Genomic DNA, 25,238 nt, shown 5'->3' with positions numbered 1-25,238 from the left:
GTAGTTCTGTAGTTTGTAGGCTCTGCTATTTATGCTGAAATTACACATTTTACCATTAGGTAAGAAAAAATGGTCAGTTTAAGCCAAATCTTTCACATGTATAACATTTGTTGACCAATCATACCCATCTTTTTCTACTTTATATGCATACATAAAAAAGCACTTTGTCAAGACGTGGATCAAATTACCAGAGGGAAGATGATCGGTTGATAAGAATGGTGTAATATTAACCCTAAACCAAACCCTGAAGTCTGATGGGATGATCGGAATTCCCATCAGGACCATCAGGGATTTTTATCCAGGAACATGTACTGCTTGTACCTGTTGTTCAAATCATATGAACATCTACATTCTGATCCACACACACTATGACATGAGAATAGTGATGGTTTTTCCATGCAAACTTAAAGACAAGTGGTTTTTAATCTCTAAGGTGCACCATGTCCATTTAGATTGCGATCTTGCTGTAAACACCCCAAGGGATGTCAACATGTTCCTGTTTTCTCTGATCCACACACACATGTGCTCAGACACATGCAGGCACTCCTTTTCACATCAGACTCTTTTGATAAGTCACTTTTACCCCTCGCATACACAAATGTTATTCCCAGCATGCCTTTGGCTTCGTGAGGCGAGAATGGGCGGACTCAAGGATGAGGGTACGTTAAAAAAAGCAAAAGATAGTGGACAAAAAACGGGGGAGATAAAACTAGAGAATGTGATAACGGAGGGCAATAAAGGAATTGGGGAGAGAGATAAAACATAAAAACCAAGAATGAGCGAGATAAAGAGTACACTGTGATGTTTTGATGGCGACTTCAGTTTGAGAGAAAGCCACATTCTTTGTAGAACAGGACGCATCCTTCTTTAAAGGCCGATGAGGTGCTTCTGTCAATATGATCTGTTCCAGGGACCATTGGATTACACAAGGTCAAAGATCAGCGGACAGAGCGGTTCTGTGGATGAAGGTCATCCACAAACAGAGACCCCGACATTCTTTCTGCGCTCCGCATGGAGAATCACAGAAATTCCTGTTTGGCTGACTAAAAAAGTCATGAAATGGGGCAATTTAACCAGATCTACAATTGTGCTAATTTTGGAAATATTTTGGAACAGTTGTGATGAATTTAAGACTTATTGATGCCTTGGCCAAGTAGTCTGTCTGAATGTATAATTTTCCTAAATAATCTGGCCACCAAAGTTTGAGACATGTCATAATGTTAAAACTATGCAGCAGGTTATTTTTATGGTCTCATAACCTTTTATTATTAAAATAACACACTTATCAGCGTTATCGACCATAACACACATGATCTAACAAATCGTGGGTAATAACACAAACACTTGATAATAAAGCATGATATCAGTGAATCTACAGCATATAAAGGCATATGTGTATTTGTGTGTGTGTTGGTCTCTGTGTGGTGGGGTATCTTGTTCATATGAGTGCATGGGGGGTTTCAAGGTTTCATGGCTACACAAATGGCCTTATTTCTTGGCCAGCTGCACTTGGTGGACACACACACACACACACACAGTGCTTTACTCTCAGGGACAGGTGGTGGGCTAGTTTCTACTGGCTTGGTTTGAAATGTAAGCTACGTTCATAGATTTACATTGTGAAACCCGACTATTCACTAGTTGTCTGTGGATTGTGGTGAAAAGTGAAATATGAACTCAATAGAATTCAATTTCAGGAATTTTATATCTAAGTTGGCTTTCAGAAGTGATACAATAAACAACATGTTTTGCCTTTTTGTTTATTAATTGTGTCTTTCTTTTCTTTTAGGGCTCTGCAGTTTTTTCTGAGAAAGACCGAGCAGGTAAGTTCACATGGTCTCATGTTTTATTGTCATCACCTACAGCAGGCAGCATTATTTTGATACAGCAAAAATAGGAAATTAATCATATGGCATGAGATTGTTTCAATAACGTGTTACCTTTTTCAGTTTAAGGGATAGTTCACCCAAAAATGAAAATTCTGTCATTATTTACTCACCCTCGAGTTGTTCCAATGAACACATAGAAAGATATTTGGAAGAATGATTGTAACCAAACAGTTCTGGGGCACTATTGACTACCACAGCAGGAAAAATGACAATGGTAGTCAAAAATGCCCCGTAACTCTTTGCTTTCCTAAATTTTTCAAAATATCTTCTTTTGTGTTCAACAGAACATATAGCAACTTTTCCTACTATGGCAGTGAGTGGTGGCCAAGAACTGTTTGGTTACAAGCATTCTTCCAAATATCTTTCTCTGTGTTCATCAGAACAAAGAAATGTATACAGATTTGGAACAACTTGAGGGTGAGTAAATGACGACAGATTTTTGGGGTTTGGATGAAGCGGGTTTTTATGAAGTGCAAATTATCCAAACCTACCATAAAAATTGCCTAGAAATGAACATGCAACTTTATTTTCAGTTCATCACATATTTTAAAATGTATTTGCCTAGTTTATAATGGCCAACTAAATGAATGATTGTTGAAAAAGAGATGAGGTGTTGCATCACCGTAGTTGCTAGGATTTGTCTGTTGACCAAATTTCGGTTCCGATCTCTTGATATCTGTTTCAAGACTGATGAGTTCTGAAATGCTTTTGTCTCCTGCTCAGTTCAGGATGAGTTTGTAGACCATTTGAGTTATGTAATGACCCCCTGGGGCTCTATGGCTTGGCATTCTGGTGTGTGATGGATGATAAAACGCAGGCCTGATGGCAGTACAATGGCCCCCTGTTTTGAGACACATCAAAGGCTCTCTGTATCAAGCCAGGAATGTGGGCTGCACAGCCTGGTTAAATCACGCAAGGTTTGCCCGGAGACCCAGAGCATTCATGGTTAATTTTCAGGTCGTTATGGCAATGGGCTTTTGGGTCGCAAAACACCAGATGCTTATCCACTCTCTCTTCTCTGATGATTTTCATATGTTCTGTTGGCGCTGGAAATGTTGTCACCATCGATATGAAACAGGAAGGAGACAAACGTATCATAGGTGTTCAAGGAGAATAATGGAATCATTTCCTACTGTAGCATCCTTTACCACACTTGGCACAAGACACAGCGGGGGCTTGGCAAGAGAAAAGCAGACCAAAGGCACAAATGACACAAATCTTTGTATGTATTTTTGTGTGAGGGAGTATCTGTTATCTAATACAAGCTCCATTGTCATGAAAGCCTAACATTGTTATTAAGTTTTCTAGGGTTGTTTTAAAGTGGTCATATGGTGCGAATTCTTGTTTTTCTGTGTCTTTGGTGTGTTATAAGTTGCCCCTGCATGTATTAGACACGCAAAATTGCAAAAATTAAAGTGTCAGATCAAAAGATGTATTCTATCTAAAAGCGAATGCTCACCCAGACCTGCCTGAAACGCCTCGTGTAACCACACCCCCACAAATCTACGTCAGTTTGTGGTATGATTTGACTAAGACCGCCCAAATGTATACGCAGGTAAGGTGGGCGTACCTGTCAGTACAATTGCTTTGGAACCTGATGTTTTAAGTATGGTAAGAGGCGTTACATTTCCGTCACACACTTGCAGTATTCGACCAATCACTACGCACTGGTTAACTGGCCAATCATAGCACACCTCGCTTTTCAGGCGGGGCAAAGAGGAGATACAAACATGTATGTGGAAAATACAGCATTTTTTAACCTTAAATTGTGAGTACACATTGCATTACATCTAAAACAAACGATTATTCATTTTAGCCGTGTCATATACTGTAACCCCTTTAAGGGTTAGAAAACCGGAATTGTAAATTTGAGTGCATTAAGTGCTCAAGTTTCCTGAGGTTTTCACTTGTTCTAGTTTCAATGTAGGTGGCTGGAGCATTTCAGTGTTTAACCTGGCATCTTATCTTTGGAAAGAACATAAGGATGCTCACAAACATTTGTTGACATAAAGATGAAAGCAAACTCAATGAAAAGTTTTTTTTATAACTATGCACTCCCTGTTGAAAAAAACAAAATATGCTGGTTCTGTAGGTTTTGAAGCATGGTAGCTGGTTTGTGCTTGTTTAAGCTGGTCCTGAGCTGGTTTAGGACCAGCTTAAACCAGCTCAGGACCATCTTAAACCAACACATGACCATATAAGGACCAGCACATGACCAGCTTAAACCAGCACAAACCAGCTACCATGCTTCAAAACCTACCTAACCAGCTTATGCTATTTTTTTCAACAGGGCTATTGGTGTATAGAGTGTTTACAAATACCTTCTTATCTTCTGAAAATTGTAATGAGTTTCGCAATTTATCTAAAAAATTTAAATAGTTGGAGCTGATAGCTTTGTGGGCAGCGTTCCAATATAGAGTAACTGCCATCTCAAAATTGTAAAAAAAATCTTGTTTTCCTTACATTTTTAAGTTTAGTCAAATTGTCTATCATTTCTTTTTTTACTATTTTAAATTTTGAATTTGCTTTAATTTATTAAAACAAGTTGAAATGTACAAATTTCGGATATGTTAAAATAATGTAAAAAAAAAACACACACATAAGCACAGAATGTCCCCAAAATTATTTAAATATTTAAAACACAATAAATATTGAAACGATTTGTTCATTTATTTGTTTAGAATATAAAAGTTTAGTTTTACAACATAGTAATTCTTTATTCATTTATTTATATGTAGCACTTTTCACAATTTTCATTGTTGCGGAGCGGCTTTACATGCATTCTAATTAAATAATAAAAATAATAATAACAATAGGTGAATAAAGACAATATATGGTATTACAATACATGGTATTATTGCAAGTTTTTCTCTACGCAATGTACCTTGATGAAACTTAGCTGGAATAAATGCAATGTTTGTTTGTCAGAAACTGTCAGTGTTTTAATTTATATTACACAATTGAAGTATATTTTATACAATATTATAATGTCATGTTTTATAATGGGTTTTTATATTAAGAAGGTCTGGGTCTGGAAAAACCAATAATAATCTAAAAGGCATTTAAAAGTTTCTTGCTAGTAATGTAGGAAAATGTTTCAATGACCGCCAGTCTCCCCCAACAATAAGGTGAGAGAAAGGCAGTGGAGGAAATGAAAGACACAGTGGGCGGTTTTCATAGCCTACCCTCCCTCAAATTAAATCCTATTAATTCTGATCTGGGGCCAAAGTTTTTCACACACAGACTAACATCAACCATAATGAATCGGAACAAAACTGATCTCAGGTCTGCTTCAAATGCAACAATAACCTCTCATGTTTTCTTATCTCGGCTGAGTTCGGCACCTATAATCAGGGCTACAGAACTCGTCTCCCCGCTTCATGCCCTTGGTCCTTTGATGTGCGTTCATCCCGCTGCATTCCTGCCCCTATCGCACCAAGTCATGGCTCAGACTCTAGGTGCAGAACAATGGCTCTATTGCTCAATCCTGGTCTCTCTCACTCACCTGCATCTGGGGTCGAGCCCCAGCTGGGTACGGCCGGGACAGTCCGGGTACGATCAGGTTGGAAAGGCTCGAGGAAGAGAGGGGAGGAAAGGAATGAAACATTAATGGAGTGCTTGAGGAACTGTCAGGGCTGGGATTAGCCACACATGTCTGCTGCTTCCTGCAGGCGGCTTCCTCAGATCCACGGCTGCACGCACACAAGCGCCAGACGTATGCACATACAGGCTTGGCTGGATGTACTGATAGTGCTGTCTTTTGTCCTCTGTGGCATTTTATCTTTTTTAATATCCTTTCTGTCTTGTTTTTGACTTTGAGGTGGGGAGAAATAGTTGTCGGTCTTGCAGTTTTGCAGGAGAAAATGTTTTTGCATGCAATACATATGAATTACAAAATTGTCCTGGTCAAAATCTACTGTAGATTGTTAAAGGCAATACATACATTAACATGCATTTTAAAGTAAAAAAATATTGGTAAAATTATGTTTCTAGGAGTCAAATATAAAAAAATGAGATATTATCAAGATTAACTGTGCTAAATATATCCAATGAACATCAAAATACAGTATATATCAATCATCAATTACATTTAGAAAGATATTGAGATATCAAATTTATTGTCGAGCCCTACCCAGGAGCTTTTTGTTTATCTACGTTTTATTTTAAGATTATATTTGGTTAAAATAGGTATGTTTCTTTTTTTGTGTACAACTGTATGCCACAATGTTAATTATCATCAGTATATTTTTAGGTGCAAATCAGATTTCAAGCCACGTCGTAAACTTGACTATTTTCTTTACAGTGATCAGAAATGGGCGCAACACATTTTCACTTTGAAATCAAAGATGGGCCATCCATCTGTGAAAAGATCATCAACACAGAGAAAACTTCAATACTAAGCAAGTTTTACTCTTGACTGTAAATCACAACTTTATAATGTATTTTTTCATTCAGTTTATTCAAACAAATGGCTGGTGATATAATTTTGGCGGACCCTACGTGACCTTTACAGCCTTTAATTTCAGCTCTAAGGCTCCAGGAAGAAGGAGCTTATATTTTTATTGGTTATGAAGGGTGGAGGTTCATCAGAACAGGATTTCTGCTTTGTCTATTAATATTCAAGAGGGAAAACATCAGAAGCACTCAATTCCTGGCATACATCCAGTGGAAATGCTACTGCCTGACCTTCTATCAGACTAGTTCATTTGAGAACAAAAGACAGAATACAGAATGTATACAGGGTAATAAGAAACGTGCGAAGCAAGATTTTCATCATAATGTCAAATGACCGTCATTTTCCGAAAATGTTTAATCACACTTTGTTTCATTATTACATTATTATACTTCCTTTAAAAATCCAAGAGAATTGTCCACTTGGAGCTATCATTGGGTTTTCATAGGTGTGAGACCCTGGGAAACTCCATTTTGGTCATAATGTTTTAATCGTATTTACAACTTGCTTTCCATATGTGTATAAAGTGTAAAAGTATGTTGCCATCAGTTTTGCAAGGCTATGACTATTCCACGAAAGAGGCAATTGTTGAGTCACTTTCTATAAAGCAATTTCCTTTATTGCTTGTTATTGGAACATTTCCTTGGAAATGGTTTTCCTGCGTAGTGAACATGCCTTGATTATCTACCTGCATTTCCTTATAGCTTTGTTGAAACTTTGGCTTGTCACTTTACTCTGTCTGTTCTGGTTGTTCTTAAAGGGCCAGTTCACCCATTATTCCATAACAGGAATCCAAGTAGTGCAATGCAAGAGAATTACTTTGACTGATTAACACTTTTATTGACTCACTAAAGTCAATTTAGATCATTGATCTGCTGGTGTATACTCACGAAAAAACTGTAATTTTCGACAGCAGGTACTCCAGTGAAATACACTAAAATAACAGTTTTTTACATAAAATTACGTTTTACTTGTAAATTTGTCTTTTTATGTAATTTTCTTTTTACCGCATCTTAAAATATCACACTATAAAAAAATCCTTTAATAACGATCATTTTCCGCCAGCTAAAATACCATTCACATAATTCACATAAAATTTCATGTTTTTCTTGTGATTTTTGCAGTCTTTTTCTGTAATTTTACATTTCAAAAATTTGTGAAATTATGTAAAATTACACTTTTTTACAGTGTAGTGTAAGAAATGTGAATGTGAGAAATTAAAAAATGTTTAAAAATCAAACATTTTTATGACAGTAAATTCATTTTTGTGTGAACTATTCATTTCCCTATAGAAAAAGAAAAAGGCGAACTGATGGTCTAAAAGGGTTAATAAAATAATTGAATGTTTTCATATTTATTTTTTCTGTGTAACTTTGTCATTTCCAAGGCAGTAAACACACTTTCCTCAGAAGCGTAAAATAAAAGTTCACCTCAACAGGAAACAACCCAATAAATACAAACACACATGACTAGATCTTTTTTTAGAGTTTAACCTTTGAAGCCTTCAAAGACTCATCTGTGTCCTTATCTCTCTAACAGTACCGCATCACAGACTACATTTCCATGCCAATTTTCTGAGACGGTCATGCTCAAATGGGTTAGGTTTCACATGGAACGACCCAGCTGACCCAAGGCAACCCAAGGTTCTCCTCAGATTCTGTCTGGATCTCATGATCATCTCCTTCGTACCCAGAGGCAAAAGTAGCATAGCATTAAGATGCGCCTGAATTTCAGAGCTAATGCATTCCGTATTGTCTGTCACGGTTATTACACTTTAAGAGTTTAATGCCCTCTCAATCCAACCCTTTTATTTTCCACAGTTTTATTGGCCTTGATTTAATGGTGAGGAGACATAGGGTTTGCACAAGGGCCCCACATTCCTGCCCCCTTCATCACTTTAAATCTGTCCCATGCAGCACTTCTTCCATTATTGACATCCCCAGCTTTTATATATGCCTATTCCGTGTCCTGCTGTGTCCTATGAATACCAGACCTCACCGTTTTAATAGTTTGTTCACTTTTTCTCCTTTTATGCCAAAGCGGTCCGGGTTGTCGTGCCAGAATATGTGCTTTTGTTGGGGTGATCTAAAGACAGCTCTCAGAATAGGCCTACGTTTTCACTAACCACACCTAGTATTTGTTTGCAAGTCTTACACGTTTTGAGAACATATTTTTAATGTTTAATGTAACATTTCAATGTTTTTATTTGTTTATTGAACAGTATTGAAGGAGTTCATTGTTCGTTTCTAGTCATTCCTTTTTTAAACAATTTTGGCTTTGTAAGAAATATATTGGCACAATTATATTTTTTACTACGAAAAAAAATCAAAAATTTTAGCATATGGTTATGAAATGAGTTAAGTGATCCTTTAAATATATTTATATTTGTAAATATACAAATTTACAAATATAAAATTTCTATATTATTGTATAATTTCTATATTATTGTATATTGTTATTTTTTTATCATCTGTGTTCTGTCCTGTTGCTGTCTTTCTGTTGCACTGTGGAGCTGTCACTATAACAAATTCCTCGTATGTGGAAACATACTTGGCCAATAAAGCTCATTCTATTCTATTCTTCTATTCTATTCTATAAATATTTGTTTTTATTATTATATTATATGTATGATTAATAAAATGAGCTAAGTGATCCTTTAAAAATAAATATTTGTATTTAAAAAGATATAAATATAAGTATTTTTATTTGTATTTATTATTATTTTTAGAATTATTTGTATATATTTTTTATTGTGTGTGTATTATGCATCTCAAACATGCAAAACTGCATTAAAATGTAATGGTGTTTCTGTAGTTCCTGTAGTCTTTTTTATTTATTTGATTTGAAGTCCTTTGAGACACATTTCATAGGAGTCCTGGCTAAGAAGGCACACGATTACAAAAAGTCAAAATTGAAAACACAACAAAAACAGATGCTTACACTCAGACTGTGGTGGGGTACAGTACTTGGCAGGAAACTGTCAATTGCGTATTGAGTTGATGGGTTGAGAAGCTTGTTAAGCTTATTTAAAGCAGGAAATCAGTTTGTCTGTTCTTGAGAACAGCTCTTTAGTCCCATATGTGTGCCCTTGGGCAGTCTGTCCATGTCCCATGATCCTCGGCGGCAGTCTTGTGATGTGACCACATTTTCTGAAAAGAACCTTCAGTAATATTTGCTTGTTTTCTTGTGCAGGCGTCTGTGTGCTTGGGTGGGGATTTTAGTATTTTGTTTTTTTTCTTTCTTCCGTTCACTTTACCTCTTGAACTTTTTCCCTATTGTTTCGAGTTTGTAGGTCAGCGTGTGTACACTGGTAACTCTCTCAATCCCTCTGTAAAGAATATCAGAATCAGGGAGTATCTTGGCTGCTAGATACTATCTTCTTAATCCACCAGCTCCCCATATTATGTTTCTGTCTCTCTCTATATTTATAGCATCACCTTAATGCCTCTTCAGTAACACAGTCAGGTGTGTATGTGTGTGTGTAAGAGAGATATTTTTTTAGAGAGACAACCAGACCGAGACATTTGTTCTTCTTACATGACTGCAAAGCCTCCTCATTCACCGACAGCAAGATGAACTTTCCATGTTATCGATACAATCACTGCAGGAATTGAATATTCGGGAGAGATGAATGAGAGAGTTTGGATGTGTCTCAAAAATGTGAGCGTGCTCATTTGTGTAAGTGATTGAGTATAAAACTCAATAAAAGAGACTGTTTGTAGGGCAAAATGTTTCCAGACTTCTAACATTACACATGGCGAGACACCGTGATATTTCTAAGAAGGTTGTATTTTTGTAAAGCTGTAAGTTATACTGATAAGTTTAAATGTGTACAGAGTGTAGACTCATAACTTCATACTAAATAAATTGACCTAGATCATATCAAATGTTGTGTAAGAGATAAGAGAAAACAAAATAATTCTTATGGGGGAAGTTTCTGCATCCACATTTTCTGTGGCCTTTTTGCCTCATGCCGTGCCAAAAGTATCATTTCATTTACTTCTAGTACTTTTGTTGTATGAAAAGGAATAGTTTACCCCCCAAAAAATAATAATGTCATCATTTATTCACCCTCATGTCATTTAAAACCTGTATGACTTTCATTCTTTTGTGAAACACAAATGAAGAAATTTAGAGAAATACCTCAGTGGTTTTGTGTCAATATGGAAGTCAATGGAAAACAATGTTGTTTGGATACCATCTTTCTTCAAGATATCGTCTTTTGTGTTCTGCATAGGAAAGTTTGGAATGGCATGAGGGTAAAGTATGGCTAAAGCGAATTGCAGCTAAATTATGATACAGTTGTCACTTTTCCATATGCAAACGGATTAACAGAACGTAGACATTTAAAAAATAAGTCTTATGGCATCAAATCTCTTCATTAATTTGTCATAAAAGTCTACATTTTGCGGCTAGATCATGTTCAAAATGTTTAGATAAAAAACTAAGCAGCAACTATCGGGTCAGCGTTGGAAGCGCTCAGTGTTTTCTGTAACGTACGGTCTCTGCTCCATCATGCTGTCTCGGGTTAGCTTTCTTATGCAAGCTTTTCAAATGATCTTAAATATCTACCATTTTTCCCCCTGAGAAATGTTCCGTGTCATGATGCTGTGATGGTCAGAGCGGCATAGGTGAACACACGTCAACAGCTAAAATGATAGATATATTTCATTCATATTCCAAAATGCAAGGCATATGTATGTAGGTATAACTGATCTATTGCCCTGTGCGTTGTGCAACAATAAATAAAACTTTGTTTTATTGTTTTCAAGAAGTTTTTTAAAAAAGTGAGTATTTCCAGCATGCCCTCGTGCTAGCAATAAAATAAAAAGAAATTCACAATCTTTGCTAGTATCTTACACTTTCTAATCATATTGAATACACATGTTGCATAGGATTTAAACAACACATTTTAATGACAACGAATTACAAATAACTGAACGGAGCTAGAATCTCGGACTCACCGCTGAACCGAGCACAGAGGGATAACCAGCCAATAGGACAACCCGTTTACCCTGGCCTGTCCAATCATATTGTCCAATCATTATTGGCAAGCAGAAGTGTTACCTTCCTGTTACCTATGAAATATATAGACAACTACAAAAACTAAAGATATTTTATACTTTTAGTTCATTTCAGTTTTTTTTTTTTTTTTCTTGTAAAGCCTTGCCATAAATACTAAAGTGAAACTGAGGGGGCACAAATCAGATCTGAGGGTGCAATGCCCCCTTTTTCCCCCTTGTAGCGCCGGGCCTGGTGAGGATGTAGATTCTGTTGCATATTTTAATAAAAGTTTTATAAATCAAATTGATAGCCGGTGGATTTGGTACTTGCTCACCTGACATAAATCGTAAAAGTTAGATTTTGCATTATTGTAAGCAGATTGTGTGAAAAGCATGTGAATTAGTAAACTAACATTACATCATTAGTTCTAAAAAGAATTCTTTCCTGGACATTTCCAGCAATTAAACCTCAATTTTGGAAATTAAACTACTTTAAAAGTACCTCAAGTTAGTTTTCACCACTACGGCTGTGTGTGGGTTCTAATGACTCAGGCCAATTGTTGTTGTTTTGTTGTCTTTGAAAGCAAAGGCTTATCTGCTCTAGCTTTACCTTAGAGGTCATAAAGAAAATTGATTGTGTGTGTGTGTGTGTGTGTGTGTGTGAACTGTGTGTGGTGTGTGGCGTGCGTGCGTGCGTGCCTGCGTGCGTGCGTGCGTGCGTGCGTGCTGCGTGCGTGCGTGCGTGTGTGTTTGTCCTTGCTACTCTCAACAAGCATTCATTTTAGTGCATCTCTTAGCTTGCTAATTAGGCCTGATTGTTCGCTTCACTGTGAGCTTGCTGGGAATGTAAAGCACTAATCCAAATTTACGTCCCTTGACGAAGTATCTAAACATTCAGTTGCTATTAGTCTTGACCACTCTCTGAATGCTCATAAAACCTGTCGTTTCACACCCCAAACACCGCTTTTACGCACATACATATACAGGGGTGATGTGGGATCTGGAGAATGGTAAATGGATATTAGGAGTAAAGCACATTTAACTTATGCGTTTGTTCTGTTTTTCAACCTTTTACTTTGTTTTCTATCCAAATGAGAAATCATTGTAGGGATTTAATGGAAATTAGATGAAGTCAGTGTTGTGTTTAAGTATTCTTAAAGTAGTAAAAAAATAGGCTCATTAATCAGAAGTATTCCAGGTGATAGAATAGATCACAGTGAAGTTCAGTTCAGAGAGAAAGAGAGAGAGAGAAGAGAGAGAGAAGAGAGAGAGAAGAGAGAGAGAGAGAGAGAGAGAGAGAGAGAGACAGAGAGAGAGAGAGAGAGAGAGAGAGAGAGAGAGAGAGAGAGAGAGAGAGAGAGAGAGAGAGAGAGAGAGAGAGAGAGAGAGAGAGAGAGAGAGAGAGAGAGTGAACGAGATAACTTAAGCTTATTGAGTCTGAATAAGAAGGAAAAGACTGCAAATGTTTCTTTGTAGATGTTTTATTGTGTTTACAGTTACATTAGCAGATTTTTTCGAAGGGTGTGTGTGTAACAGTTTATCCGTGTGAAACAACATCTATTGTTTGATGGCCAAATCCAGTTAATTTCCACATTACTTGTTGCATAATACTAAATCCATTTGGAGCCTGGTATTATCTTAGCTTAGAGGTGTGTGTGCGTGCATGCATGCGTGTGTGTGTTTGATACATTAAGCGGTCTCAAATTTGAAAAATTGTGGCCTTCTCATGAAAACAAAAACTTCAAACCAGTTTAAACCAGCCTAAAGGGATAGTTCACCCCAAAATGAAAATTCTGTCATCATTTGCTCACCCTCTTGTCATTTTAAACCTGTATTGCAGAACACAAAAGAAGATATTTTTTAAAATGTTGGTAAAAGAAAACCGTTGGTCCCCCATTGACTTTTGTGTCCATACAATAGTCCAATAATTTGTGTCCAATACAAAAGTCAATTGGGACGTTTCTTGGTTACCTACATTCTTCAAAATATCTTCTTTTGTGTTTTGCAGAGGAAAGAAAGCCATATAAGGTTCAAATGACAAGAGGTTGAGTAAATGATGGCAGAATTTTCATTTTTGAGTGAACTATCACTCCCAGTCTGGTCTAAATGTACTTTCAGGTACTTATCAACTGGACAGCCTTGGAGACCAGCCCGCTAACCAGTTAAACCAGTTTAAGCCTGCCAAGACCAGCAAACCAGCTTAGGCTAGTAAAGCAGTTTTCTCATTAGAATTGCATGCAATACATTTAATCATTTAGCAGACGCTTTTATCCAAAGCGACTTACAGAGAGTTCAGGAAGCAATAAAGCGATATGTCATACAGGGGCAATAAAACAATAAGTGCTAATACCAAGTTACTAGTTCCCACAAAGGCCAGAACAATACCTGAAAGAGATGGGGTGTAGGAGTGTAGGAGGGTGTGAAAGTATACATAAATCCAAAATGCTAGTATTGAAGTATTAAAGTGCATGTTTGTTAATGCATTTTGCGTACCTGTGATTTTGGTTGCATATGTAATCTTACCACCAGACTAATGTTCATGTTAGACTTCCTCTCGCATAAGAAACCATGCTCACTCATGCACACAGAATGACCATGAATTCATGTTTCAACTCCATCATTCCAAATGTAAAGTGGCAACATGAAGGCACGTGTGTACCTAAATCACTCGAATGCTGCTTTTTCAAACATTCACACTGCATAAGCACAGAGGCACAGAGGCCCAAGACGGACAGCGCTCTCGCTCACACACACACACACACGCACACACACACACACACACACACACACACTAGCGCAGGACTGAATGCGAGAGCATTGCAGTAGGAACTCCCTTATGCACTGCAGCACAGCATGCAGACCCGGATACAGAAAACGAACTGAATAGAGAGACCAGGAGAGAGGTGAGGCGTAGGACAGGAAAGAGGATGATGCTGTAGAACCTTGGAGACGAGGAGCCGATCTAGAGGAGAAGATGTCACGGTCCATGCGACTGCTGCTTTTGCAGAGATCTCTGAGTGAACACATAAGATTCTCCACCTGCAGGGCTCTGGATCTGTTGAATAAGAACACACAGGACCAGAGGTTGACAGGTGAGTGTCAGGTCATGTATCTGAGAGGGACTATGGCCTCTTTATGTCATATTTAGACGAGAGAGTCATTTCTCATTCAATTTTAAACGTGTTTTATACTCCTTTGTCAAATGTATTGACGCATAGCCTATGCATTTTCTCTTGAAAAACATACTGTCGTAGTACTGTGGTATTACCATCTGATAGCATCATCGTGTTAGTTGGTACTGGATTATCATAGTTTGCTGTACCATGGTATTTACACAGCACCTCAAGGTAATTGTGATTATACCATGGTACATGTCCAAAAACATACATATGTGATAAATGTTATGGGTATAATGCACCTGTTTATTCTAAGGTGAGACCAGTGCAGTCCTAGCTCAAATATGTTTTCATTTTACATGCAGGGTTCGATTCCGAATAAACATTTTAGTTACGTAAACAAATTTGAGCTTGATCACATGCAATATTGCAATTTTGTTTTATTGAAGAAAACTTGTAGCTGTAAAAGAGTTTGCAGTAAGATGAGGTTGGGTAGGTAGTGACTTCATTTTTAGTAAAAAGCAAATGATTTGCAAAGGAAGTCACCCGATTGGACCAAATTTAGATATGTGAAACGCATGTGATTCCTGTTTCACAGCCACGGTTTTTAAAAAAGGGGGGCCAAATGCCCAAAATTGACAGAATGGCACTTTCTGTAAGTACTCTCTGCTATCCAGGAAGTGTAGCGATAACTTAATTACTTTACTGAATGCTTTTCTCATAATGCATTATTAATCTGATACCTGATACTGTGTTGTTTTAAGTGGATATCTTCTAGCTGTAGAGAAAAAGTGCTGTATCATTGTCAACCCTATTAAAGATGTCTGAAAATCAGTGCCGGGAAACCATTCACCGTCATGAGTGATTTATGGTGTGTGGGAGAGAGAGACTGATGGAGATAGACGGATAAACCGTGTCTTCTGTCTTATGGGTTTTGTGTGTTTTAAAGTTTGTTCTATAATGCATACCCAAGACTTAGTTTGCTAGATCGCACCCACTGCACTTTTCTCGTGAATTAATAATGCGAGACAGCAAGCCATCAGCCAGTAAGCTACGTCTATGTCTCAAAAAGATACTGCAGAACAATCATGTAACTCACAGCAAATGCTAAAAGTTTTATGAGCCACCAGCATGGCCTGATGGTTTATTTAATAGTGTGAGCTTACACTGAGGATCACAACCTGTATGGATATAGCTTATTTGGACCTAGAGAGGACTGCACAAATAAACACACCTAGTCTAAAGAAATAGAAGTCGACAACTCACTGATATAAGCTCAGTTTGATAGTCTTTTCTTTTTGTCGGGCTTTTGCTGTGGTGGTCACTTAACCTCAGTTAAAGTGATAGTTCACCCAAAAATTAAAATGATGTCATTAATTACTATGTCATTTCGAACCTGTATGACTTTCTTTCTGCAGAATAGAAAGTTAAATATTTTTAAGAATGTTGGTAACCAAACAACAGCGGTACCCATCGACTTGCATTGATTTTGTGTCTATAGAAGTGAATGGGTACCGCCGTTGTTCGGTTACCAACATTCTTCATCTTTATACAGATTTAAAATGACAAGAGGGTGAGTAAATGATGACATCATTTTTATCTTTGCGTTATCTATCACTTTAAAATACAAGTATGCTACTTAAAATAAAGTATGCTACTTAACGCTGTTTTGAGACAGCATCTTTTAACTGGATAGCAAATACAAATGGATTTGAAATAAAAAATGCAGTTTAGAATTTATTATTATTATTACAGAACAAGACATATTTTCAGGTGAAATTCAACAAGATGATAACAATTATGTGATAAATAAAGGGTGATACGTTGTTTAATACAAATATTTAAAAAGGTAAAAAATACTTAGTTTGGTCCTTCTTGAAAATAAATCACTTGTTCACCTTGGTTTCTGAAGCACATGAGAGTGATAAGAGGTTTTGGAGAATGTTTTCGTGTCAATGTGCGATGATCTGTGTACAGAACATTCAGAGCAGGTGCCGTCCAGCCGAGGTACAGGCTGTATCCAACATGGTTGAGCAAAACACAAACATACCCAAACAGACTGCCGACATCACATAATTAATAATCGCCTTCTGTTTGCTTGAATAAGCTGTTTATGTGATAAATCGCTAATATTACATGTAATATGTTTTATAAGCACATTTTGGTCAGCAAGTATATTTGATAACTGCTTTATGTTTACCTACAGTAAACTGGGGTTACAAGAATTGCACCCAAAAGTCTCATTATCTGCTTGCTATTTGTAACCCTTCTTTCTGTCCTTTTTTGGGGACATAAGCATCAGATTTTATTTTAAGCATTATAAGATGTTACTTCGCCGCAGCACACACGCGACTTTTCAGACTATACCATACACTCCAGCTTGATCTTCCGGCAATGTCCACTCATAAATCACCTCCGTTGACATTCATCTCTCTGCCAGCCTCCCCACATTAGCCATAAGGCTGCCTTTTCTTGAAGTCTTCTTTCTCCAGCTTTGGAGGACCTGAGGGTGTGGATTCCAGGTCAGAGGCCTGCCCTCTCCTTTCCTTCCCTCAGGAGATGTGAACGGGTCTGAGCTGATGGATGTTGGTCTTTCCGAGCCCTCTTTCCACAGAGTGTGAAGGTATCTTCCACTCAGCACCCACAGATGAAAGAGAGGTGGGTCAAAGCGGTCCACAGAAAGTCTTTTGGGTGTTTTTTCTCCTCGTCATCCCTCTTTTTCTTCCTCTCAACCCATTGCCCTCTTCTGGCTTTCCAAGCAGTTACTATAAAGTTGTGGCTTTGGCAAGCAGGATTTTTGTAATGAAATAAAAATGTATGGGAAATGACTTTATAACGGAGTGTGGGTGTAGGCTTATCAGATGAGTTGTTTGTATGTGTTGGTGTGTAATCAAGTTGAGCATGTCAACATAAAGTGAAAGGAGTTCACTTTCCATAGTGATTTTTATTCCTTCTATGTAAAGTCAATGGGGCAAATTTTGAAGTGAACTATTCCTTGAAGAAACAGCAAAGCCTTGGTCACATTCATTAGATTGAGACAGAGAAAATAATAAGTTACTTAAAGGTGCAGTGTGTAATTTGATGGCCTGGTTGACCATCATATGTTTTTAGCAGGGATAGAAACTAATTCTGGCACACTTGCGTTCTTCGTGACTTAAAGGATTTTAAATGGATTAGTTGAAGCATCTAACAGCATAACCCAGCAGGCTAGTGGCTGATGAAAGCTCAGATTGCCTTGAGGTCAAAGGTCAACTGCGCAGCTGCAGAGTTCCATTTGCGTAACGTCTGGCGCTCTTGCTTCCAGGCGACCAGAGAACAAACTCTGCAATCAAGGGTCTTAGCACTTAACCATTAATGGAATTACATAACCTATAAATGGCTTTGTCTGACATTAAGCATTTAACTGAGAAATCTTATGAATGGGAGTTGTAACACATGCTTTGCATTATAAGACAGAACACAGCCTAAGGGTCGAATATCTTTTTACAAGAAAAAAAACGTTTATAAAAGAGACTCTTTATTTATGCAGTTGGGAGCGGATCTTATTTTCAGATTTGATTTGATTAGATGAAATCAAATTGAGAAATTGAACATTGAGTAAATCGAAGTACAGAGTGTAAGAACTTAACCTTGTGAAGGAGAACGTTGCAAAAATGATGAGTGATTTTAAAAGAACACAACAAATTAACAAAGTACGCCTTAGTTCGCCTAAAAATACTTTATTTGTCTTTCAAGCTTAAATGTATTTTTGTGAGATAATTCTTTTGGGTTTTTCTTTTCTTTTTTAAGTTGGAAAGCTCCGGTCCCCATTCATTATAATCTCATGAAAAATAGATAACATTTTTGAGTGAACAGTCTTCTTAAGAAACAAAAATGAAGAACCGTCCGCTTCACAGACTCTCAAGTGGTCTCCATCAGGTCCAAAAGCTTCATTTGGACATCCGCTGTCTTGCTGTGTGACTTTGTTGCTTTTGCTTGCGGGTGTCAGTCTTTTGTGTAATAAATGAAAAGATCAACAGTGGGGTATCTTGTTAGCTTGTCCAGTTTAAAGGGCCCTCGCCACGCTTTTGACCTCGAACCAAAGGTTCCTTAGATAGGTACATGGCCACAGAGGCTCAGAATGTGTGTGTTCATGCCTGCTAGTCACTGGAGGATGAAGACTAGAGGTGTGGTATTGTACATCCAAGTTGTTAAGTGTTAAGAACAACAAAAGAACACGGAAGTGTCAAATTAGTTGTTTTGGGTTGATCGCTACATTTCCTGCCTCTTTGTTTTGCTCTCTGTCATGTTGCTAGGCTAACAGTACGATACTCTTAGCAGAAAAAAATACTTAGCATATTTGAACAATGACATTTAATTTTTTATTCACACATTTTAGTATTGAATTTGTGAATTTTATATTGACATTATTGTTTTTGTTTTTCTGGGAATTCCTTCTCTGTGAAGGATAAATGATACTTAAAGGATACTTAACAGTTCTTGGCCACCACTGACAACCATAGTAGGAAGAATGACAATGGTATTCAAAAGAGCCCCAGAACTGTTTGCTTTCCTACATTCTTCAAAATATCTTCTTTTGTGTTTAATAGAACAAAGAAATTTACAAAGAAAAAAAATCTTACTATGGTAGTCAATGGTGGCCAAGAACTGTTTGCTTACAAGCATTCTTCCAAATATCTTTCTCTGTGTTCATCAGAACAAAGACATTTATACAGATTTGGAACAATTTGAGGGAGAGTAAATAAAGACAGAATTTTTATTTTACTATTTTACTTATGTTACTTTAAGTTATGATATTTATGGAGCACATCTGCTATGACTTCACAAGATGCCTCTGTAGGCAGCTTGCTAGCTTTTGGAACAGAGCAATGTTCACTCTTTGCCAAATGCCATGTTGTTGATTCCCACAGCTGTTCATGGCTCTCGAAATTTCAAGGCCTTTTCTCAAGGTCATCTTCTTTCCTTTCCACCTGCTCTCCATCTGGCTTCTAGCACCCACACCGACCCTGAGTATCCAATGATTTATAGCCTTCGACCCACAGGCCAGTCCATGAGTTGTGCTGTTTTTGTAAGCTGACTACCATAGAATTGTTTGGGATCCAAGTGGACTAGGCAGAAAAAACTCTGGTTTACCTCGGTAAAGCTACATAATAGAACCAGATAAGTGTAGCATTTTTCGATGTGGTTTGCCAGTTCCCAGACTAAAACAACCACATCTGAAAAGAACTTGTGTCATAATCAACTTCAATTGCACAGTTATGGCCTCAAGATATGTTTCATACATTATTATTAAGTTAAACGAACAGAATTCACACATGCATCTAATATATACAGTATATTTCAAAAATCACAATATAATATTTTGTACAAGTATACCTCAAGGGGCATAAATATTTAAAGGTTAGTTAGCCCAGCTTTTTAATGAAAAAATATTGCAGTTTTCTTGACATTTCAGCGCCATTAGCAGTAATGATGGCTCTTATCGTACAGAAAGAACAGAATGTGAAGACTCCATATCACCACCAATCTAAAAATGCCAAAGCTATTCATTGTATTATTCGTTCAAGAAGGTGCTGGTCAATGACAAATGCTTATGATAGAATGAGAGGGTTTGCTTTCTTGACCTTTGAGATCTGAGAAACAGAAGACGTGTGCATAAGTCAAGACTTATGCAAATTGTGGGTGGGCTTTTGACTTGGCCAGTAAATAAGGACAGCAACCCCCCAATACACACAAGCGTCCAGTAAGCTACAACCATAATGGTCCCTGATAGCACACTCCATCTGGCTTACTTCTATTTGACTTCTGCATTTACATCTGCAAGATATTTGCAATACATAGTTTGCTCATCTGCAATACATCTCGGAGACGTCTATAATACGTCTGCTAAAGATCTAAGAAAGAGCAGTTTCACATCCATTCTAAATCATTAACATCTTACAGATATCTTATAGATGTCTATATGACGTCTGATAGCAGATGTCTCCGAGACTTATTGCAGATGAGCAAACTATGTATTGCAGATGTCTTGCAGATGTAAATGCAGACGTCAAATAGACGTAAGCTAGATGTACGTGTGCTGTGTGCAACACTCAAGACAACTTGAAAAAGATTTTTATCTGAGCTAAATTAGCATCTAGCATAGGTTAGCTCCATATCATTAGAGATTGATGTTAATTGCATTACTCTTAAAACACAGGTCCATTTCTGGTTGGTTAGAAAATGTGGAAATTATTTCAAATTTTCACATGTGGGTCTGAGAAAATGTTTGTGTGTTTGTCACATAGTGCTCAGAATGTTCTGAGCCTTGAGCCATGATCATCTTCAAACACATTCTGCACACCCATCTCATAAAGCTGCTGAGAGGGAAAAGATAATGTTTAATTAGACCACAATCTCAAGGGAGTGATGCGTTTGTGTGTGTGTGCGTGTGTGTGCTTGTGTGTGTTTTTGTGTATTTGAGGGGGTAATATGTCCAGGAATGCAATGCGTGCCTGTGTGTTTGCGCGTGCATCTTTATAACTCCTCAACTGAGCTGATGTTCACAGTTGTCTTATCTTCCCCTCGGTTTGAAACATTCCTTCCTGTTTCTTGTGTTTTCTGTCAACGGTTGTGAGTCTTGCGGCTGCCACTTAGCACATATTGCGCAATATACCTCCCAATCTCAAACAGTTTTATCTTGTCAACCCTCACGTTGACAATCATTTAACTATACAAAGTTAACCTTAGTTTTTGTTTTTATTTGTAGCAAATCAATAGTAACCATTAATGTACTAGGGTTTCACCACAACATTTTCAGTTTTACTATAGTATTTGTGGTAAGATGTGTGTTAAATTATTGTAATACAAATGGTAATCAATCTGCCAAAAATCATGTTTACTTGTTTTCCAGTAGAAAAGCATGGTTAATTTTCCTAAATTTTGCATGTGCATTTTTTTGCAGATAGAATCCATTATGACATTACTTACCTGCAAGATCTTTTACACTTTTCAATAGTCTGACCTCTCAATTGTTTGTGTATTTAACTTGTAAAGTTGGACTGTTTGCCAGTTTGTTTAAATAAAGTTACTGTAGGTAGCAAGTTTTTAAACAACCTTGTAGTGTTTTATGTGTGCAAACATGAGTAAAGTCTGTGAGAGCATATTGTGAGTGAGTTGCTCTAATTCTACACTATTGCTTTTGGTCTGCCTCTCTCTCTCTCTCTCTCTCTCTCTCTCTCTCTCTCTCTCTTTCTCTCCTTTACCCTTTCAGTTCTCAGAAAGTCAGAGGAATGTTTTCCTAAACCCAGCGACACTGTAAAACTTACACCAAAGGCTATTTGCTTTCCTTTCATTGCTATTTTTTTTCTCTTTTCCATCCTTCTCACTTTTTCTGTCTCTTGCTCTCTTTGAGTTTTTTGCCCCCGTTGAAAGTATAAGTGTGAAACCTGATTGAACCATTAATGAAAAAGAATTCTTATGGAATAATGTTGAATGTCCTTACGAATCAGAATATCATTGTTGAGGTGGGATTTTTTTACTTGGACCAGTAAGCAACTACCCCCATAACATCCTAGAAACTACCATGTAAGAATATTAGCAAGCAACCAGAAAACACTAGCAACAACATAGCAATGACTTCCTTTGATTTGACTCTAAATGTGTGTGAGTGATGATCCTAAAATCCAATGAATTAGGGTTTATTCATAGCCCTAATGAAACAGCTCTAAAGCCAAGGTGATGTCATTAGTCAGCGATGAACTCTGTCAACAGACAAATCCAGACATACTCAGACCATTTACACAGCAGTGAGCCATCGCACATCATTCATTTGAAGCCTCTAACCAGCCCTGTCTGAAAGGAACCAATATTCATGTTTTTACATCGAAAAAACGTCCTTGAAAGTGGTATGTACAAATATTTAAATCGTGTGCTGGGTGATTTCAGTGATGAACGTCTGATTTTACATCCTGTCTAAAATGGCCGATTCAGCAGTTCGCACCATTTTTACAATCGGCCTGATAAAATCCAACTTTTGGGAAATTTCCAGGTGTCATTCACTCTTAAAAATAAAGGTGCTTCACGATGCCATAGAAGAACAATTTTTCTCTAAATGGTTCCATAAAGAACCTTTAACATCTGAAGAACCTTTCTGTTTCACAAAAGGTTCTTTGTGGCGATAAAAGGTTCTTCAGATTATAAAAAGCTAAGAAAGAGATGGTTCTTTCAAGAAACTTTGACTGAATGGTTCTTTGTGGAACCAAAAATGGTTCTTCTATGGCATCGCTGTGAAGAACTTTGAAGCACCTTTATTTTTAAGAGTGTACATTGTGACAACTGTGATGTAAGTTTGCATTACTTATAGACTTAGGCCATGATACTCCTTGCAAATGTTTTTATATTTATACATTTAAAAATCTTCTGAAAGCCATCCAGTGTATATTTTTGTGTCACATTTTTAGCTAAAAAAAAGGTTGTTAATAAACCCTGTGGTTGGCGGTTACGGTATAGAGCGTATATTGCAAAATGCACAAAAAGGCTCTCTGGGCTTCCTCATTTCTGAAACACAGAGGGTGTTTGTGTAGATTTGAGCCCACGCTACATACCCCACTCTTATCTTCAGTGCTTCATCTGTTCTGCGTGTGTTTATTTACCTGTGGTGATAGCTGAGACTGTGGGAGCTTCATAGCCTGTTAACAGGGGTCTCGTCTTGCTGACCAGCGGCCCCTGCCTGGTCAGGGGTCCCAGGCTGTGTAAGTGAACCACATCTCCTCTTTTTATATTATAGTCACTCAAGTCACAGAATAAAAATTGTATTTATTTAGTGGCGTTCAAACATGCATCCTTTGCTTAAATAATCTACTCAAAAAACTTTTTGGTAACACTTTACTTAAAGTCTTTATGTTATAAAGGGTTATTAAATGGTATGATGCATTATAATTGTTCATAATGTGTGTTGTAATACATTAAGGCGTGGTTTCCCACATAGGGATTATCTTAAATCAGGACTAAGCCTTAGTTATATAAGGACATTTACGTAGTTTTTACAAACATGGCATACAAAAACGTCACTTGTGTGCATTTTGAGACAAAACAATGGTACTGGTGTATTTTAGGATGCAAGTTGTTTACAGTTTAGACAGCTCTAACATTTACTGTAGTCAAGGACTAATCTTAAACCCTGTACGGGAAACCACCCCTAAATGTTGTTGTAAAGAATTATAACCCGTGTAACAATGAATTGATTAGTGTTATAATGTATTAACTGTAATTACAATTATTCATGAGACATTACATTACAATGCATTATTAGGTGCATTACAAGGCTTAAGTAATGCATTAAAACTACTTTTATAATGCAATATACTGTATAAATGCTTTAAGTAAAGTGTTACCGAGTTTTTTAACTCTTGAAGAGTATTATAAACTACGAAAGGATTTTAATAACAGCATTGCTGTTGTTCATTCATAAAGGCATCACAATCTCCTGCTTTGTTGTTTTGGTTATGCACAGCGCTTGAAGTGGGCCGGCACTTCTCTATTTAAATCTTTAGCATACCTTCACTTTTTCTTGCGTACCTGCACTTCTCACATGTTGCCGGTACTTTGCCACTCCGAGTCAAAGCGTCATTGTGTGTGGGTGATTCGCTAGAGCCAGTGCATTAGCATTAGCCGTTACATATTTTTGGCTAAAGTTTACAGGCTTTCCATCTTTCCATCAAATTACAGAGGCCAAGCAGCAGTCAGCCAATTAGACTAAAGAAGACAGAACATTCAGCCAATCAAATTGCAGGCTGCCACAAACGACTGTGTAGTTAGATGTGAGAAGGCAAACATAACAAGCCAACGGTTTTACAATAAAAATGATGAATGGTAAGATTTCAGAGATGCAAACTACTTGTCTTTTGTGAATTCGGCTGTTTTAAATGAAAACTTAGGTGGTTTGTCACATAATGTGATGTGTGTTCGACTTGACATGCCTAAAACATAACATATACACTAACAGTACAGTGTGTATATGATGGATTTAATTAACAGAAGAATTCCATAGACTGCAGATCTATTATCACAGGTAATAAAATTACTATTTTTGGTTAAATGTATTATTGTATTATTAAATCGGTTGTTTGGCAAATGCTTCCTTTAGTAAATAAATGTGTTGTACAATGTCCAAATACTGTTTTTTCGTTCTATAAATTTCCAATTTGGTAATAATTTGCATATGGCGAATTAGAGAGTACCAGAACCTTTTTTTCCCACTCCAAGCACTGGTTTTGCAAACTCATGCTTCATTTCCCTTTTGGGTGGTTGTTGTGGCTTCATTGACGATTACAAGACATGGCCTTAAACCTGTTGTCTGTCCTTATCATCAGCATTCTTTCTTTCTCTCTCGGTCTCTGCAAACTGTGCTGATGATAACAAGTAAAAGTTATTTGAGGAGATATGTTGTGTCTGCAGTTAGGAAGTCTTGAGGGATATTTGAGTTGGATGCCCTTCTATACACTACAAAGTACAGTATATAATGTTTTTTTGCATTTTAATACGGTGTCTTATTAGACCTTAACCATAACTATCACGTACAATAGTATATATCAGAGCACCATGTATTGCAGAATATTACAGTTTGCGTATGTAAAGTAACCTGCAATTTTATGTTGTAAACAGAGATGGCAATATGGAGGCAACAGCTAGGAGTGGCTTTTGTCTATTTATAATTGGTTTGGACACGCTTTAGACTGCTATATAGACAGGATGTAAACAGGAGTAGAGAAGGAAATTGGGATTGAAAGCATCACAG

General features: G+C 37.2%; 1 protein-coding gene across 2 annotated transcripts in view; it reads left to right on the top strand.

Annotated features, from left to right (window-relative positions):
- Positions 1–25,238, top strand: part of dlc1 (DLC1 Rho GTPase activating protein) — a 90,720-nt gene that overhangs the window by 25,002 nt on the left and 40,480 nt on the right. Inside the window, exon 5 of one of the 2 annotated variants that reach the window (XM_057331395.1) lies at positions 1,790–1,823. In XM_057331395.1, coding sequence (XP_057187378.1) covers positions 1,790–1,823 — 34 coding nt within the window. Of the gene's footprint in view, positions 1–1,789; positions 1,824–14,185; positions 14,438–25,238 lie in introns of those variants that run through there. The other variant, XM_057331396.1, reaches the window with a different exon arrangement.

This window comes from Triplophysa rosa, linkage group LG4 (genome assembly GCF_024868665.1).
Source record: "Triplophysa rosa linkage group LG4, Trosa_1v2, whole genome shotgun sequence".
NCBI lineage: Eukaryota > Metazoa > Chordata > Actinopteri > Cypriniformes > Nemacheilidae > Triplophysa > Triplophysa rosa.
The sequence above is the reverse complement of the archived record's forward strand: the minus strand, read 5'-3'. Positions and strand labels throughout refer to the sequence as shown.